Source organism: Aythya fuligula, chromosome 11, assembly GCF_009819795.1.
Source record: "Aythya fuligula isolate bAytFul2 chromosome 11, bAytFul2.pri, whole genome shotgun sequence".
Lineage (NCBI taxonomy): Eukaryota > Metazoa > Chordata > Aves > Anseriformes > Anatidae > Aythya > Aythya fuligula.
In genome coordinates, this window is record NC_045569.1 from 15,326,098 (window position 1) to 15,344,889 (window position 18,792).

The window sequence follows — 18,792 nt, forward strand, 5'->3', positions numbered from 1 at the left end:
CTCAGTCCTCTGTTTTTTTCCCTTCTCTCACTTATTTAATGAAGAAAATACCCAACGTGTGTGATGTGCAGTAGCAGGAGCCTCTTACTTAGGCAGAAGGGAGCCCGATTCTTCCTCGTGCAAGGCCTGCCCCCCTGCTCGGGGTTTACCGTGGCAGGAACTGTCATTTCTTTTTTGGGAGCGAGGAGATGGGAGAAATTAGAGGGTGGAAATTAGAAGACAGAGGAAATGAGAGGCTTTGGTTGGGCTGAAAGGACTGCTCCCCTGCCAAGGCACACTCGCTGCATCCTCCCAGCCACAGATGCACCCGTGGCTGCGCTTTGGGATCGCTGTGATCCCATGTAATGAGCATCTGCAACACCTACAAATAGAGCCTGCGGCCGGGCTGTTCCTGCCTGACCTTTGGCCACGGAGTTATTGCTGCTCTCCATGGCCACAGATGCACGAGTGACAAGAATGAGTATCTTTAAGGTCCTCGCAGTCTGTCAGACATGAGTCCATGAAGGCAGTATATTTAGGGAGCAGGCAGCCAGGACGTGCACAATCCCAGTGTTTTCAAGCCTGTCACGTTCCCCAAAGCCAGCTGGAGCACATGAAGAAAATGGGAGACGAACATGAAGAAAATGGGATACTTGGCAGGTAAAGAGACCCCAGACTCCTATGAGAAGTTTTGTTTCATTTTTTGGCTAAACGTTTGCATTGGGTTTGCTTATCAGAGGTGGGTTTTACCTTATCAAAGATGCTCGATCCTGGTTTATGTGGGAAGTGGGGACAAGGCTGGTGCTGCCTGAACATTGACAACGTTAAGGACCTCTGCAGGAAACCTCTCCTCTTCCAGTTCTTTCAAATCCATCTTTGCTTACGGTATTTCCCCGTTCTCCTTTCAAGCGTACCTCTCCCTGGAGTCAGGCTGGCAACACAACCAGAAAGGGCGACTGATGCTGCGGGTTTCAGCAGCACTTTAATGACTAATCAAGGCTGGAACCATAGCAGGTGGTTAAAAAGGGCCTGTTGGTCGTAACTCTGAGCTCTGGCAGCAAGCCTGCCCTGGAAAATGTAATTACTGTCCTAAAGAATAGGACAAACCCTGCCAGAAATAATAAAAGTAGATCCTCATCCAAAGCCACGGCAGCTGAAACATGTGGCAGCTCCCGCTGGCCAGCCAAGCGCCGTCCTGCGGGGCCGGCTCTCTGCGGGGCCGTGCTCCCTTTCAGCTGGCGGCTCCCTTCCCTGTGAGGTTTTTGTGAAATGTGTCTTCATGCCTCTTCGTGGAGGAAAAAGGGCAACTGGTGAAATTTTCCACAACGGCATATTTTGAGGACAAAATGTCTGCGAGGTCAGTGTTTTTATTACCACTTCGTAGTTTTATGTGGCCGCATATCCCGCAGTATGAAATCTATCGCATAAAGGTGACAATGTTTTTTCAAGACCAGAAGTAGTGTTTCATTTTGAAATTCTGAGAAAGGGAATTTTCAAAATACTGTCCTTATTTCCCTTCCCAAAAATGAAATTAAGGACGAGCAGCTGTAATTTCATGAAGCCTCCTGACTTCACCCGCTGTATTTTTCCAGTGGCACGTTGGTCAGGAAGCCTTTGATGGACTTACTTCTCTTACCAGGACTTTCAAATAAAGATAAACCTTATGAAATGAGAATATTTTTTAAAAATGCCTCTATTTGCTGCTCTGGAAATCACCATTTCCAGCTGTCTGCTGTTTTTGCCCTTTGGCAGTTCCTCAGCTGGGGTAGTTTAATAGCGTGGGTTTCCTAACCTGGATCGCTCTGTGGGACTGGGCTTGGAAATGCCAACACTGGCACAATTTGGCTGGCAGAACTTGCAACAGATAGGTGGTAACAAGCTGCACACCTTGGTCGAGTTAAACCTATTACTTGGTCGAGTGCAACCTGTTTGTTGCCTAACCAGGGCGAAGGGATGCTTGTAAAGAAAACCAGCATGAAGCAAATGGTGCTGGAATTAAGGAGCTTGTATTAATTTAAAATTTAATGCTAAAGAAAGGAAAACTCTAATTCCATCTTCTTGAAAGCATGAACCTCCTCAATGAGAGGTGAACCTCCACTCAGAGGTGGTCATCCCCAGACAACGTGGGAATCGGACATTTATCAGCGAGGTGTTGCTGCCAGGAAGGTAACAGCTGAGGCTGGGCAGAGCCACAGCAGCTCCCAAGAGGTCCCTGAGCACTGAGAGCTGCATGGGGACACCTGTGGAAGTCCTGTTTTGGAAACAAGGCTACACACACCTTCCTGCATTCATGGGAGGATGATCCTACATGGCCCAGTGTGGTTACTTCCCTCACAGGTGGGGCAACCTCCCACTGAACACCTTTACCTGGCTCTTGGTGCATTTACCTTTAAATGGGATGTTCAGGTGCTTTTAATTCACCTTCCAATTTGAAAGGTTTACTGTGGGAGAGAATTGCTCCTCTTGCTGTCTTTGTCCAGGACATCCCTCCTAGTGCTCCTGGAGGGCTGGAAAAGGGCTTTGTTTTCAGCTTTGTGCTTCGGTTGTGGGTGCTTAATTAAGGGAGACAAGCCCTTAATGATAGCAGCAGCTGTTCTGTCCCCTGGGGAGAGAGAGACTCATCAGGGACAGGGTCCTCCCTGGCACAAAGGAAAATATTCTCACGAAAGCAGCACGGGGGAACTTTGCAGCTCTTTGTGGCTTCTGTCTTTGTAAGAAGCCTCAGCAAAAAGTCTGTGCCCTGCAGTTTGGGGACGTGGAGGGAAGGGTGTGCTCTGGATGGGGGTCCCTAGGGATGAAACGCTGGGGGATGCACCCTGCAGGAGCAGTCCTCTGGCTCCAGCCCCCAGGGTTTGTGCTTATAACACAACCGAGCTGCTAGGGACTGCCAGAAATTATATTGAAAGTAATCTTAGATTGGGGGATTATCCTGCAGCCAGCCAGCCTCCCCCTCCCCCTGAGCAGCCTGGCATCTGGCATCCCTCGGACTTTTCCGGGGTGAGCAGGGGGTGCTCAGAGGGGGCTGACTGACCAGGGCACCCCCTGCTCTGAAGTGGTCCATGGGAGCACGGTGCTGTCCCAGCCTCCTCTCATATTTATTCCTGAACATCTCTGTAAGATGCCCTGATTAGCACATGCCTGGCTTCAGGCTTTCGACTGCATTTCTTCTGCTTCAGACATGGCAAATTAAATTTCCCAGCGATGCTCCTGATGCTAACAAACAGTACACCTTTAAGGCTTCCCAAATTCCTCCTGCTGAGCGGCTTGCCCAGAGCCGGTTGGGAAGTGAGGCTGCCATGCAGAAAGCACGTCTGGAGCCACGGCAGCGCGTGGCACGTGGTAACATCCATGGATGGCTTCCTTCTGTAACAAGGGACCTCAAAGGCAGGAGGTGGGTGGAAAGAGGCACCAGGATCCCAACCACTACCTGCCATCAGCCACGGCTGCTCCCTAGCAGGAGTGCCCGGGGCACCCAAAGTGCCTGGCCATCCTTCCTCCCCGTCGAGTGAACGATGGATTTGATCCAAAGCCAGCTGAGGTCAGGGGGAGAGTTCCTATAAACTTCAGCGAGGTTTGGGTCCGTGCAAAGAATGACTATTGTCAGGAGCAAATACTTTTTCTGCTGGCATTCACAATGTGAGGAAGCAGAACAACAGAAGTTTTGTTTTTAATTTCCTTTCCTTCCTGATGGCTCAGCCATTACTGGAGCCGATTAAATCTACTTTGCAGAGAAAAGCGCAGCCTTTCTTAAATGGCTGGTACTGATAACTGTTATCAGCTCTGCATTCGCAGCAGCTCCCTTGTAGGTGATTCCCAGGCCTCTCCTTGTTGCAGGGGTTTGGGGCTTACCCGTGCTTGCCCTTCTGCCTTCAAGTCGTGCAGCATAGGAAGGAAGACTGGGGACTTTTGCAGGGAAAAGCCTTTCAAACAGGGAGGTTGGCACAGAATAGATCCAATAGGGAAGAAATGGAGCTGAACTTTTCTTCCTGACTGCATCATTGCTTAGGAAAGCAGCAAGCTGTCAGTATTGACATAAAGCTTCAGCTAGAAAGGCCGACTTGCTGTTTTCTCATCTAAGGTGTGTGGGATGGGAAGGGATACCCCAAAGCCGAAGGTGAAAGTGGGAGGAAGGCAGTCTTGGCAGCCTTATCCTCCAACTGATGTATCTGTGCTGAACTCTGTGCACAGCTTAAAAAAAATAAATAAAAAAGGAAGGAGGTGTTGTGCCAACCTCCAAACTGACAAATGCCAAAATTCAGATTTTTCAGGCTCAGAGATTTGCTCTCAGTGTGTGACTCTCAGTGGTGTGATCTTGGTTTTTATTTTTTTCCTAGCGTATTCTAATGAGTAAGGAGGATAAGAGGTGCTGGCTTTTATGGAATTCAAGTGATGGAGATAAAAACATCCCGGAGCCACGTCCCCATGTCACAAACACAGGCTGTGCCCACAGGTGGGTTAGACAGCTTGCCCCAGCAGGGCAGCGAGGGATGGGAAGGACACTGTGCAGTTTCCTAATGTATCCCTACGTAGGATCAAAACCACTTGGTGTTAAATGAGAAATCAGTCAGCAAACTCAGAGAATTACAGCCCTGTAGAGAGGGAAATGTGCCCTGGAAGTGCGTTTCCATTCTAACCTCCTGCTGGCACAGTTCCTGTGAAATAACACGAGGAAATCTGGCCTTCTTTAGCTAAAGCAGCACCACAGATTTGGTGAAGCAGGTGTTTGTGTTTAACGGCTGGGAGGAGATGAACACAGCTCCAAGGCATGTGACTTAAACCCTTCAGAGTGTACTTGGCATCCAAGCACACTTCTTTCGGAGTCTATTTGGTGGCTGCTTCCCAAGGTAATTAGCACAGCGAAACTTGCTTGAAATGTGGAAATCTTTCATTCGAGCCCACGGCTGCGGCTGGCGTGTTTGCACGGTACGTCAAAGGTGTGGAATCTGCGTCTGGGGATGGTGCACGGGGTGCAGAGCTGGCCGTGGATGTGTGTGCTATAGTTAGATACATCCTCACACTCGCTTCAGCTGAGTTGGCTTCTTCTGAACATGTGGTGAGGAGCAAATTTTGGGGACAAGAACGGAGCCAGATGGGTAGGTGGAGCAGCTGACTTCTCCTTACACTTCAGAGATGCTAAAGAGTGTTTAGCATTGTCTTTTTTGCATTGGGAGAGCAGGAGTACTGAAGTCAGTGATGCACCTGAGTGGACTCAGTGTGGGTTTGATTCTGGCAGAAGGAGATGGAAAATGGGGCCACCAAAAGCCTTTTCAAAAGGCTTGCTCAAGCCAGCCCCCAGTCTGTAATCTCTGGCAATGCACGTGCAGACTACCTGTGAGTAGTCTGGAGGAAGAAGCGCACGTTTTACAAGCATAAGGCAGTATTTATACCTTAAAGGATGGTACTTTATAAATAACCCCCATGAACATAAGCATTTTGACAGAGGGTAATGGAGCCAGCATTGTACAGTGCAGGGACATCTATTAAATCACGGTGCAGGGTCTGGCCAGGTCCAGCATGGACTCCAGTGATTCTGCAGGTTGCCTGCGTGTGCAGTGGATGTAAATATTAGGAGACAGAGCGTCTGAGCAATTGCTGCTTAGATAGGAAAACACCGCTACAACAATAGCACTGCGTTCATAATCCTCCACGAGTGTTCGCTGCCTTAGTTAAATATGCAGAGACTGATGGAGATTGCTCGTGGATTAGTGTCTGGTGTGAGGCGTGCCAGGGATTGATTAGCATAAGCAAATTTCTTCTCCAGCTTCCCATCAGCAAGGGAAGAATTGCAGCAAGCAGTCCCTCCGCTGCCTAAGGAGGAAAACTGCTCAGGAGAGGGGAATAGTTAGCACCCAGTGCCAGCTGGTAGGGACTGAAGTAATCCTAAGACTTTGTAGTGGGAGCATCCCCATAGTTTTCCTTTCAGAGCTCACAGCCTGACTATTTAATTTCTATTTTGCAAGCAAATGAATTTTGGGGATTGCAGAGCTTTTGTCCTTGCAGTGTTTTTTCCTCTGCAATCTTGGTGGTGATCCTGTTTCAGTAGCTGGGCAAACCAACGACCCAAAGGCCAGAACAAATAGAATAGGGATCTGGGCTGGTTTTTGTTTATTTGCTTGGCTTTTTGTTACTTCTGTGTTTATCAGAATGAGGAGCAGAAGCCAGCAAATAGGGGTTTTGAGCAGGCAGAAGTGCTCCACGTTATGATGGAAAATTCAGGGCTGGGCTCCGAGCTTGTGCTCCTAATGCAGAGGTCCAACCACTTTTTTGTGCCGCTCTGCAAACATCGTGTGTGTGTGTCGGGATCCCCAGGGACTGTCAGCTGGCCGTATGACATTGATACTTTCAGATGGAGCCTTGATAGTGCTGGGGACAGGGATTTGCTGATAAAACAAACTTCAGGCTTGGTGATGATTGAAAATGCAGGGTAGTTCACCTGGCAAAATACCTGCTTGTAGGAATGAGATTCCATCTCAAAGGCAGCAGACATCTCCTCGAAGAAATCCTGAATTCTGTTGGAAATCGATATTTCAAGGGACACTGGTAGTCTGGGGAGAAACCTCTGTAATGTACCTTCACGTCCTAGCAACCTCTTTAGGGATTAACATCTGAATGCTAAATATAGGCCAGAACAAAGGGCCGTGCTGAGGAGTTAAGCAGTGTTTTACAGCAGGTGAGGAAGGCCACTATGAGCTCTCTGCAGCTCTGGAAGGATCACATTAGAAGTTTGTTATCCTTGTAGCGCAGATGCACTTTTCCCTGCCTCTTGACAAGTAAAGGAAAACTCCGGCCAGCTTTAAATACAGCCATTAAGGCTTATTAAATACAGGGGCAAATAAGTCATTCCGCAGCATTTCCATAAAGCGGTGAGTAGCTTGCATTAAAATAAAAATCCTTGTGAAGCTGGAGCTGATTTTATAGGCTGCCTTCCTCACCAGGCAGTGATTTGGTAAATTGCTGGAAAGAAGAAAGCTTTGATAGGAGAGGAGGGGACGAAGCTGACAGAAGATGTCCAAAGCTGTCTGATTTTCAAACTAGGCAATTACTTACTTCACTGGCTAAAAGCAGGGCACTCAAATACTGAACCCCTGCAAGGGGTTCCCATCGCAAGCAGCCCCACAGAAATGGGAGAAGTCCATCAAAGGCCAGGGCTGAGCAGGGAGTTCAGGCTGTTGGGAACCTCGGCAGCACCAGGACATCTCTCCCAGTCACAGGCATCACTGAGCAGCCCTCAAGAGATGCCCACAGCTGAGGGGCTACTAGTTTTGAGCCCATGAAGGCTGGGGACAAAGCTAATAAAAAAATCTGTGTGCTCCTACACAGAGAGAGCTGGCTTCTCCCCCTCCCCATTTCATCTGATACCAATAGGGGGCTGGATCCACTCTGATCCCTATCAGAACAGCCTTGACGTTAAAGTGAGTTATCCAAAGTTGCCCCTCATCAGCTGCAGGCTCTTGGAAACATCTGCCAGGATTGTCTGAGCCTTCCCTTTGCCTCAGTGGCCGCAGCGAGGAAGCCGAACAGATCCAAACGCCGCCGGTCACGTTTCCTCCATGAGGCCACAGCGGGGCCAGGGAGCAGGCCTGAGAAGGAGGTGGGCGGCCGCTGGTGCACACCAGGAGCTGAGTGGCAGGAAAAATGGTGTTTGTCCATGGTAAACGAGGAAAGGTGTCCCCAGGAAAGCAGGGAAGAAAAGGAAAGGCTGAGGGTGTTGCTGCAGGAATCCCTGCGCCACGGTGGCTGCGGTGCCGCAGGAAGAAGCCATCTGGTTAGGATACAGCCGACCCCGTACCCACAGTGTGTGTTTTTGAGGTTACAACAGCTGATGGAAGTGACAGAAAGCCCACTGAAAGTGATGGTAGCTCTGCCCACAGCAAAGCCCATCTCAAAGCACTTGAGGGCCATTAATTCGTGCTCAGGGGGATGCAGCTTTTGCAGCTGGCCCAGCGTTGCCTGCCATCACCAGGGCAGCGGTGTCCCTTTAAGGACAGCACACGAGCTGTGCTCCCGTAATCCCTTCTCAGGGGCCTGCCCCGTCCTCCACGCAGCCGGGAAATGTGGGACAAGCAGGGTTTTGCGATTATCTCGTGCTCTGCAAAACTATTCCCTCTGTGCTTCAGACAGAGCTCGCTCCTGCGGAGGGCAGGAGGCCGCGGCAGCTGGCCGGGGCCGCCACCCGCAGCGCGACACCTCCTCGTGTCACCAGCACCCGCAGGGCCACGGCAGCACGAGTGTGTGTGTGTGTGCCCTGCCCTCCTCTGCCTGCCCCCTATGTCCACTTGGTGACTGTCGCTGAGCCATCTGGTCACTGTCGTCTTCAATGGAGATCGCGTTGTGCTGCTCGCTCCCTCGGGGATGCAGTTACTGGGTGCAGTGAGGACACCGGCTCTGCAGCGGAGGGAGCTTCCCGCATCCCTCAAACTGAGCTTGTTTTGCCCACTTCGTGTCCGAGTGATTTGCACAGCGAGGCGAACGGTTGTGAAGGAATTTGGTGGAGTCAAAAATCACGCTTGTACATTTTGATTTTTTTCCAAAGGCTGCGTGCTTCCCTCGAAACCCCGTTCCTCGACAGAGCAGCTGTTCCTGGGGGGTGAGGGGGCTGAGCCATCCAGGCTCTGCTGGCTTTATGGATCGGTTTGGAAGCACCACTGCTTTGCCACCATTTCAAGGCACGTCAAAGAGGTGATTTAACTCCCTGGTGCTCAAAGACATCCAGCTTGACTGCCTACCGACCTGGGAGGAGAGGAGTGGAGCAGTGCAGTGTCTGCACACGCACCTTCTCGTAGTGATTTCCAGGGGCTCAGTTGGCAGAGAGTTGCTCTGCACAGGGACTTCGCAACCGAGCTCTTCCAGAGTGCATCACGAACAAATGTCCTTCCTCTCAGCACTAAATAAAATCCTCGCTTTGGGAACGGTTGAAGCATGACTCCTCTTGCTGACACTGGCTCTTGGGACTGACAGCAGGGCTCTTCTGACAGGAGGGCTTTGAAAAGAATTGAGGGGGCAACAGACGCTGTAATTCAGCTACATCCTACAGCTGGGCGTGCTGGGGAAAGGTTGTCATTTCACAGCATCACCTCCCAACCTTTTTCCTGTCCCCTGGTTCTCCAAAGTGAGTGCTTCTCAACTGCATCTCAGCCTGCAGCTTTGTAAGGCCGGGAAGGTTGACAGCCCTTGGGCTCAGGCTGTTTGCATGGTGCACAGAGCTGCTTTAGCCACACTTTGCTGGCTGGGCAAACCCAGAGCCAACGTGTAACCTGGAAGTGGTGCTGACTTGTGGCTGAGAGATTTGAGTTTTGTACCAGTTTGATAGCAAGGTGGAGAAGGACAGAAGCCTTTGGCTACCCTGGGGATAAACCTTGTTTTAGCATCTGCTCTGGGTCAGTTTCTTTGAAGCTAACGTGCTGGATTTGCGTATGTTCTTGAAGCAAGCTTTAGCTCGTATCTAAATGTTGTGTGGAGTAAGGCAGAAACACGTATCCTGCTGTTAGTCATCGCTACATGGTCTGTTACTGGGCAAAGCACGTGGCAGATAATGGCAGCACTTCATATCCGGGCTTAAAAGGAATGAGAGATGGGACAAGATGACAGCTAACAAGGCTACTTTACTTTCTACCTCCACGTCCAACATCTCTACCACTAGTCACTAAATCCCATCACAAACTACTTTAGTTCCTTTATAAAAGAAACCCATACCCAGAGTTTTGACCATTTTGCTTCAGGGTTTCATGTTAAAAAAAAAAAAAAAGAGAGAGAAAAAAAAAACATGCATTTTTTTCCTAACCCGTGGCTGGCAAGTCTTGCTGCATCTCCTTCAATGTCTTATTTCCAGCCAGGAGTTTTCTGCTGGGAGTCACTGTCCCCGAGTAATTCTTTACAGAGATCGACTTGATGTGGACAGCAAGAGTTTGGTAGTGTTTGGGGATCCTACTGCTGCTGGAAAGCAACCTGGATCGCCAGGGGATAGCTCCTTATTACTGAAATATTGACTTCCCTTATCCCTGGCTTTGTAACTTGTAACTCTGCATGACTGATGGAGCATCTCTGTGCACATCTCTTTCCACAGATGTAGCCGCACCTGCTGTTGCTCTCTCCTTTTGCTCTAATGGAGAACTGCATTAGCAGTCCTGGGCCTTATTCACTAAGAAGTGATAAAGTCCCATCACGAAATGTCAGATCAAATTCTTCCCTCTGTCCCTGCCCTTTCCTCAGCCCCTGGAAAATGTCTGGTAGTTGACAGGACAAAGTAGAATTTGGCAAATTGTTCCATTAGATAAAAAGGGGGAGGAAAATTATTCTAATTCCTCAGTCCAGCCTGGTTTTCTTTCCTTTTTTTTTTTCAGCCTGACTTTTCCAAGGGCAACGGGAGTGGCAGAAAGGGATAGAACAGGAAAGCTGAAAATGATGAGCTTTTTCAAAATAAAACATAATTGTGCTTTAAAAGGAACCAAGATGAAATTAAGTATTTTTGAGTTACCAAAGGAAACTTTGAATTGTCCCAAAGCCAGTTTGTTAGTTTCAATCCTCAGCTCTTTAGCATTTTTAAGAATTGTCATAATGTGGAAAGAATTAAAATTTAAAAAAAAAAAAAAAAAAAAACTGCACAAAGGAGAAACCTTTCTCATCTTTCTTTCTAGTAGTTTGTATAGTGCTACCCTGGGAACATGCCCTGCTCATCCTTGTGATGTCGGGTGCAGGATGAAGCACAGCCCCCCTGGAAGAGGGGCAGCCTGCCGTGCAGAGCAGGAGGTGTGTATTTGCAGAGCACTGCTGGATCTGGCACTTCTCGCTTTGTTTTCCCTTCTCTCGATTATGTTTGTTACCAAATGTGCAGCTCTGAGTGATGGCTCTGAGTGTGAGCTCTGAATTTTAAGCTATGAATGAAAGGGAAGAGGCTGGAGTATCCTGCACTGATGGCCAGCTTTGTTGCCATCAGTGGGATTTCTGCAAGAGGCTGTAATGGAGCCAGGATTAGATCTTGGATCTGTTTGCTCCTGGTATTGGTGTTCTTTAGCATCCACCTGTGCTGAATCAGGCTGATTGAATAAAAAGTTAGAGGGAAAGATGGGAAAAGCCCTAGCAAGTGGTGTTAAAGCCATCCACAAGCTTAAGACATCTTCATCCTTAGCAGCAACCCCAGGGCTGGGAGAAGAGGTTTTACTCGAGCTTCTCTAACGAAGCAGCTTCATGGTTGTGTGGTCAGGCAGTTGACATGGAAAGTGTTTTCCTAATAACGGTGGTGATGAGCAATCATGCAGAATTTCTCGGAAGAGGAAGGATGTCTTAAGCTAATTCTAATTTGGGTAATTTCCTCTCGAGCGCTGAATTCCACGTACATGTTCAACCACAGGTAGGATCCACATTGCCTCAGTGCCTACTTCTTGTGCCCAGTGGTGTGCTCTGCTGACCCTTGAACATCATCCAGATCTCTCCAGGCCCCAGGCTATCGATTGTGACAGCCCATGCCTTGTTTTTTTTCCAGGATCTGTTCAATTCATGAGACAAAGTGTACAATTCTGCAGTCAAAGGGTTTTGTTGGTATCTTGAAAGAGGATACCAAAAAGGGCATGGGGAGAGTCTGCTGTTTACCTGCTTTTAGGACAAAATGTAGAAAAAGTAAAAACACAATTAACACAAGCATTTCCTGCACCTACCCTAGAGGTGAATGTTAATTTAATACCTTACTGTAAGGTCTCAGCTCCTCAGCTTCCTGCCCTATCCCACATTGCCCTCTAGCGAGAACATTTCAGAGTGATGCCTTCTGGATTTCAGCTGCCAGGATATAAAAGGTGGTGCTTTAGGAGCTGAGGACATGGCTCTGTTTTGAAGGGGCTGTTAGCTATGCAAAACAAATTGCTCGAGGAGGAGCAGCATTCACCCATTGCAGGGGGAGCCTTGGGAAAAGGGGCACAGACGTGTGTGTGTGCCTGCATCTGGCAGCTCTCCTGCAGTCGGCTTTTTGTTTGAGCTCACTGCCCGTGCTTGCATCTCCCTGCTGCTGATGGATCACAGGCAAAAGGCCTCCACTTCTTTCTGCTTTGGAAAAAGGGAAAATATTCCCCAGTTTTTGTTTGTTTATTTTGAAGGATTTTGTGTTTGTGTGTGTGTTTGTCTCACCTATTGCCCCATGAAACAAGTTTTGGTAGTGTTTTTCTTTATATACACGTGGTCTGACAGCTCTGCCTGTGGTTTGGAAACCATCCCCAGACAAACCTCCGTCCCTCTTCAGCCCAACAGGGGTTGAATTGCCGGAGTGCCATTAGGGTAACAGCCGTGGCCGTTCCCCTGCCAGATAACTCTGTTAAAACTAAACTCTTCCACTACAACCTCAGTGCCAGCGCTGCTGGTGGGCGAGTGACAGACACCGATGCCATCTAGTGACCAAAAAAATGCGCCGTGGATGTTTTATAAGTGCCACGGGAAGTTTTGTAGCCCTGGGAAAGAGGGCGATGGTGCTGGGTGGGCACAGGGCAGAAAGCCCTTCCCCTGCTCTCCTTCACATCCCACAAGGTGCTTCACAGCACCTGGGGTCTCCCAGGGGAGGCTTTATGGGTCCTAGGTGAGCAAGACATGGCCTTACCACCACAGGCCAACACGTCCCTGGCCGTGCTGTCCTCATCACACATGCAGCTCCTCTCTGTGCTGTTCAGCCTTGCTGGTGATTCCTTCAGAAAGCCTCTTACAAGGCTCCGCAGGGACTTGTTGTTTGTCCGTCCCACGTGAAGGCGCTAAATATGCTCCCGTTGTCTAATTTACAACTGCTTTGTGTTATCTCTGCTGCTGCTGTCTCTGGATTATCCTCGTGTCCCGCTGCCGTTCCGCCCGGGATGGCTGAGAGCTGGCGGCGTGCCTGCGGCGTGCCTGCTGCAGGGCCAAAATGGGAGTGGGAATAAATGGTTCTAAATATTGTATTAAAGAAGTAAGTCGTTGTCTCACGAGAGCTCTCTGCCTGGCATTGCTTTGGCAATTTCCTGCAGGTTTCGCAGGAGGAGGGAGTCTGCAGGAGAGGTCTGAGTAGCCGTGTGTCTCGGGGAATATTTGCTACGTGATACATACTAGGGAGAAGGCTTTCACGGGTTTGAATGGGGGCTCCTACCTCTCTAAAGGGACTTCATCCATCAGTCTGTGACAACTCACGATTTCATAGATTCGTTGGATCTAAATTCTGCAAATATCCCAGATTCAGCTGGGGGTAGCAAAAGTCCCTTCATTGTGGAGGGAATACGGGTCCGCTTTACCTCGAGTAAGACATCCTTCAGAGTGGCCAGACAACCAGAGCACAGTGTATGGCCACAGTCTTCCCAGCTCAATAGAAATCCTTCAGCATTATCACAGCTTCATCTATTCTTTTTCCTGAAAGGCTGTGGAAAAGCAAAAAGCATTGGGGTGCCCTTTTGTCTGAAGCACTCGACACAGAGACATATCTGTATCTATTTGGTGTTAGTAGGGCAATGCCGTCTCGTAGGAGCCAAGCAGAACGACTTGCAAGGAATAATCTGAGCCAAATACTAATTTTCTATTTTCTCTCTCCTTGTAGGGATCCTGTTTACGATGCTGGTATTTGGGCCAGCCTGTGGATTTATCTTGGGCTCCTTCTGTACCAAAATCTACGTGGATGCTGTCTTCATTGACACAAGTAAGGAGAAAGGGGATTTGTTTAAAATCAAGTGTATTGATGTATCAGCGTGACAACGTTGATGTGTGCAAGTAGGATGCTGCTTCTCATTTCATCTTGAGTGCCCCTTATGTATGTATATAATTTTTAGAGGTTTTTGGTTTTTTATTTACTTTTTGACTAGAATTCAACTATTTTCAACTTCATCCCCATAAGCAACAGGTTTGTAGTGGCTAAAAAATTAAAATATCACTGTGGCAGAGCACACAGGGCAGCATAGGTAGAGTCATGCTAGGGGGGCTGTGTCCAGAACAAGGGATGAAACCTGGAGATCTGCCATCTCCGGGACCTGGGAGGGACAGCCAGGCACTCCAGGGGATGCCCACCCATCAGACCCACACCAGCACTGTCTGAAAATGACCAAGTTCAGTCTCAGAGCATTGTTGTTTTTTCCCAAAGCAGTGTTAATTATTGCTCACTTTGACTCTGCCCTTCGATTAAAGCAAGTTGTTGGCAAATTGTTTTTATTCGTTAAGAAAAATGTGCAAATTTTTATTGCTACCTGCACTGTGCCCTCTTTGCCATTAGAGGGCAATGTGTAACAGGCTTTTCTCCGCTGCTCCCCAAGCCCTCTGGCTGTAGGCTGCAAACCTAAGACTTCGTGTTGTCACCTGTGAGGGTGTGCTCCAGTTTTATGATATTGCAAATACATCTTCACAGGATGCGTTTGGATGAAGTTTAGCCTTGCAGCGGTCAGAAAAGAATTGTGAGAATCTGGAAAAGTGCTGCTGGCCTTTCTTGGTCTTACATGTATGTGGCAGGTGAAGAAATCGTAAAAATATGGAATGAGCAGAAGTCTTTTAGTTTTTGGATGGCTGAAACTTTTAGCTATGTCTTGGTCAGAGAGGCATGGCCCCTTCTTACACCTTGCACACCTATGCCAAAGACTCGTATGATTCTGTAGGCAGAGGAGCTTGCTTGAATCCTGCTACGCATTTGATCATTAGGTATAATTCACTCTGAAATACGAATATGCAGAAGAAGACATTCCTTGTCCAGTAGGTGAAGCTGTGGAACTCCTCACCACAGAGCATTAAAAGTTTGCAAGTGGGTTGAAAGACAACTGCATGAGATTATAGAAGAGCAAATGGAAAAGCCACCAAATCTATCTTATAAAGTCCCTACGCCACAAACTGCAAGAAGCAGGAGTAACACCAGGAATACGTTGGCTTGAGTCTTGTGCACTTTTTGGACACCTGCCGTTGGTACTATCAGTGCAAGATGCTGGTGAAAAGTTATAGGGCCCGTCAGGGTACAGGGAGGGTACAGCACTTTCCAGGGGCAGGTCCAGCTGCCTTTGGCCATGGTCCTTTGTTGAAGTCTGGGGCACGCGTGGCCACAGTCTCTTTTGTTACCAGAAAAAGATTCAGCCTTCAGCTGGCTCTGCCTTGCAGCTTGGGGCAGTGCGAGGAGACTGAGCTCCAGGGGGTGAGCCTGATCCCACTCCCTGTTCCAGACCAGAGGTGTAGGGTGCCAGGGCAGCTGCTGCACTGCCTGCCATGCAGGGCTTGTTATAGGATGGGGATGTGAGGAAGACCTTTGTTTATATGGCTCTTCTTGTGGCTGTGTTCCCAAGAGCCTGAAAAAATGCACTTCAGGCAGGAGGAAATAACAGCCGAAGAATTCAATCCTCCCAGAACACTATATTTCAAACTTTATATATATTTGAGAGCTACGCGTTATTTTCCCTAAGGAGAAAAGAGTTTCCTTCTGTCTTTGCGAGAGAGACAACTTGATTGCCTCACTTGAGACGGATTTTTCAGAGTGGCTGTAACCAGACAGACATCGTGATGGGGCAGCTTGTTCCTCCAGCCATGTGGGGCCCGGTCTCCCCCAGGACACAGCTCCCAGTGCTGGGCACCCTCCGCCAGCACACTTAGTGGCTGTGGCAGCGAGGTTGCTGTTGGGAATACAATTTCTTCTCTCCTGCTGCTTATTTTTATTCCCCCGAATTGACTCCAGTGCCTCCCTTTTCCTTATCTCTGCTGAGTGGCAGCCTGTAGGATACTCGTTTTTTACTCTGCTTTTCTTCCTTCTCTGATATCTCCACATTTCTGGGCCAATTTGCTGCAGTGAGTGGGTTTCTTTCACCAGTGTTCAGGAGTGTTTCACCCTCCTTACAGTCACAGGTGCCCAAAAAGCCCAAACGTCCCTTATCCATCAACCATTTCCCTCACAGACCACGTCCACAGCTGCCAGCTTTTGGAGAGGCCACTGAGGGTTTATTTCCTCTGCACGTTTGACACGCTGGGCTGGTGATGCCCAAAACCTTGGTGCCAGCAGAGGTGACACTGGTTTGTACACAGCAGCATCCTGGAGCTGGCAGGACCGAAGACACTGGAGAGAAGCCCTGATTTCAGGGTGCTGCAGAAGCTGGACATGCCATCAGGATAGACAAGTGAAGGGTTGCTTATCCTAAGGACCTCTTACAGGAGAAGGTCCGTATGTGCTGGTGGCTCACAGGAGAGGGGTGTGGGATGATCTGTAGCCCCTCACCAGCCAACAGAGCCCCCAAAAATTGATTTCTAACCTACAGGACCATTAACCCCTTGAGTTCCCTCCACGCAGCCCTGCCACTTACACCTGTGCCCTCTTGCAGGTAAGCTGGACATCACTCCGGACGACCCTCGGTGGATCGGTGCGTGGTGGGGAGGCTTCCTGCTCTGCGGTGCCTTACTCTTCTTCTCGTCCCTGCCGATGTTTGGGTTCCCACAGTCCTTGCCCCCGCGGCCGGAGCACGCCGGGGAGAGCGAGCAGGCCATGCTTCCCGAGAGGGACTACGAGAGGGCCAAGCCGAGCAACGGGGTCCTGCGGCACCCGCTGGACGCGGAGAACAGCACGACCTGCTTCCAGCAGCTGCGAGGTGAGGCACTGCCCTCTTGTCACGTTCTCTGTGAGAGTCAGCGACAGGCTAGCATCTGGCGGGATTTATAATTGGTCTCTGATTCGGGCTACCTACCTCTACCCAGAAAAAAAAATACAAACCTAGTGTCCTGAGATTTCAGTCCCTAGCTTCTAATTATCTCTGGCATTGTCCTCGTTTTAAAGAGAGACTTTGTTCCACTTGAAAGATTTATTTTTTTTTAAACTACAAAGCTTCTGAAATCCGTGATAGTCCTGTAGGGTTGATAAAAATGAAGGGGAACGCAGTTGCCTAAGCAGTTTGTGAACTTCTCTCCAGTCTACTGTCCTGCTTCCCTCTGCCTCCTGAAACGGAGAGCGAGCCTGCACGGCTGCTTCAAAGGGACGGGGAGCTCCCAGCACTGGGGCTGCAGCAGGGCTACTGCAATCCCAGATACAAGGCAACAAGTGCTTTACCAACACAGCTCTTAAACTGGGATGGGGAAGAGAGAGATACCAGCCCAAATGGCAGAAAATAGCTTGAAGCAGTTCGGAATAGAAAACCCTACATCGTGTCCTGCAGTGATGTCAAGGGGCCTGGATCTAATTAAGGCCAGCTAACGACCTGGCATTTTGCAGGAGTGTGGGTTTGTATCCTTTCCGTACTCTGCACCAGAAAGTCTTTCATCCAAGAGGGTGGTTCTGTAGTCCTGGTGGTTGCTTCCCACTCTCTGTCACAGTGGCAGAGCAGGTTTCATTATTGCCTAATACATTTTGATAAATGAGGACAAAATCACTTACTCCCTGTGCAGTCACCCTAATTGGGAGTTGAACGAGGTACATGAGGGAGGGGAAAAAAGAGGCTTTGGGGAAAAAATGTTTTCTTTAAATATAAAAATGGTTTGAATAGTTGATGTGGTTGTTCATTAAGGGAAGGTCAAAGATGTGAAACTTTGACTTGATGAGAAAATTCAAAAGAAAGGAAGGTAAAAGGATACATTGTTTGAAAATGTGCCAGGAAAATGAATTTTGTGATCCTCTTGTCCTTGTTGCAAGGATTTTCGCAGGTTTGGGAAATGGGCTTTTTCAATGGTACGTCCATCTGGATGATTCTGTGGCTTTTGTTGGCGACTCACTGGAGCATCTGTTTCTGGCTGCTTAGTTTTTGGAGTGGGCACTAGACATTTTTGCATTTTTGTAGAGAGGAATAATATATGGCATGTCCTTGCTGCAAGGAAGGGTGTCAGTTCTGCCTGGGGGTGGTGCTAAGCAAGCTGAGGTTTTTGCACACCAAGAGGCCAGTAGAGGGGGGGTGCCACAGCATCTATTGCTTGTTGAAGTACAGAAATGTAAGTGTCACTTCCATATGCTTCAAAGTACTGATTGCATCAGGAGGCACTACAGTCCTCCACGTTAGTCTTCTCATTGCAGGTAAATCCCACTTCGGATCAGTGAGCTCCAGAAGTCTCTTTGTAGATGGACTTTGAAGTACAATTTACATCGCATCAAATAAGACAGGGAACGACCTTTTTAGTCACGCCTTTGCGGCTGTCACAGATGACATGGTGTTGGTAGCTGCCATCTCCTTTCAAGTCCCTTGGCACTGTTGTCGCAGTCAGAACGTGGTCAGGAGTCGTATTTGCTGAAGTGCCTGCCTGGAGGAGGTGACCAGACCCCACAAGGGAAGACAAACATGCTTCTCTCACTTCTGATGAGTAGTGTTTAAGGTGATGGCTTGAATCTTGCTGTGTGTATGCATTATTCTGCCAGCAGCTGGAAAATATATGTGCATTCCTGCATGGTAGGACCTAATATCCTTAATCCATTTGTTGGCTGTATAAGGTTTCCTTTGGGGAAAGCTACACCTGTTAATTCTTTTCCTTAGGATTAAAAAGAAGAGATAATTGCATACAGAGGTTAAAAATATAAATGTGTACGTGTAGTCACAAGTTCTGTCCTATCATGGGCTTTAGGGTTTGCATGCATTTGTGGAGCTGAACAGCAGAGAATGTACCTGTACGTGGGTTTGTGGGTGGAAACGTTCATCAGGAATTGTGAGGCCAGTAACTCCAAGACCTTTTTCATATCTGTTGTTACTGCAGCTCAGTCCTGGACAGGTGTGTATGGGGCATAAGTCCATGCCTGCATGGAGGTGTGGGATTGTCCATCTCTTGTGCTTAGTTATGGGAAGGAAAAGTTCTTCCTCTGGACTTTGTGTGAACATGTTGAATCAACAGGGCATTCTTGGAGGCTAAACTGAAGGTCCTTTTTGGCTGTTGAAGAAAAAAAGAATTCACATC

The 18,792-nt window shown here is 48.6% G+C and overlaps 1 protein-coding gene across 1 annotated transcript in view; it reads left to right on the forward strand.

The window, feature by feature from the left end:
* SLCO3A1 (solute carrier organic anion transporter family member 3A1) overlaps positions 1-18,792 on the forward strand; it is a 123,765-nt gene that overhangs the window by 81,302 nt on the left and 23,671 nt on the right. The window contains exons 3-4 of the mRNA XM_032195139.1: positions 13,514-13,612; positions 16,251-16,514. Of these exons, the coding sequence (XP_032051030.1) occupies positions 13,514-13,612; positions 16,251-16,514 (363 nt within the window). The remainder of the gene's footprint in view (positions 1-13,513; positions 13,613-16,250; positions 16,515-18,792) is intronic.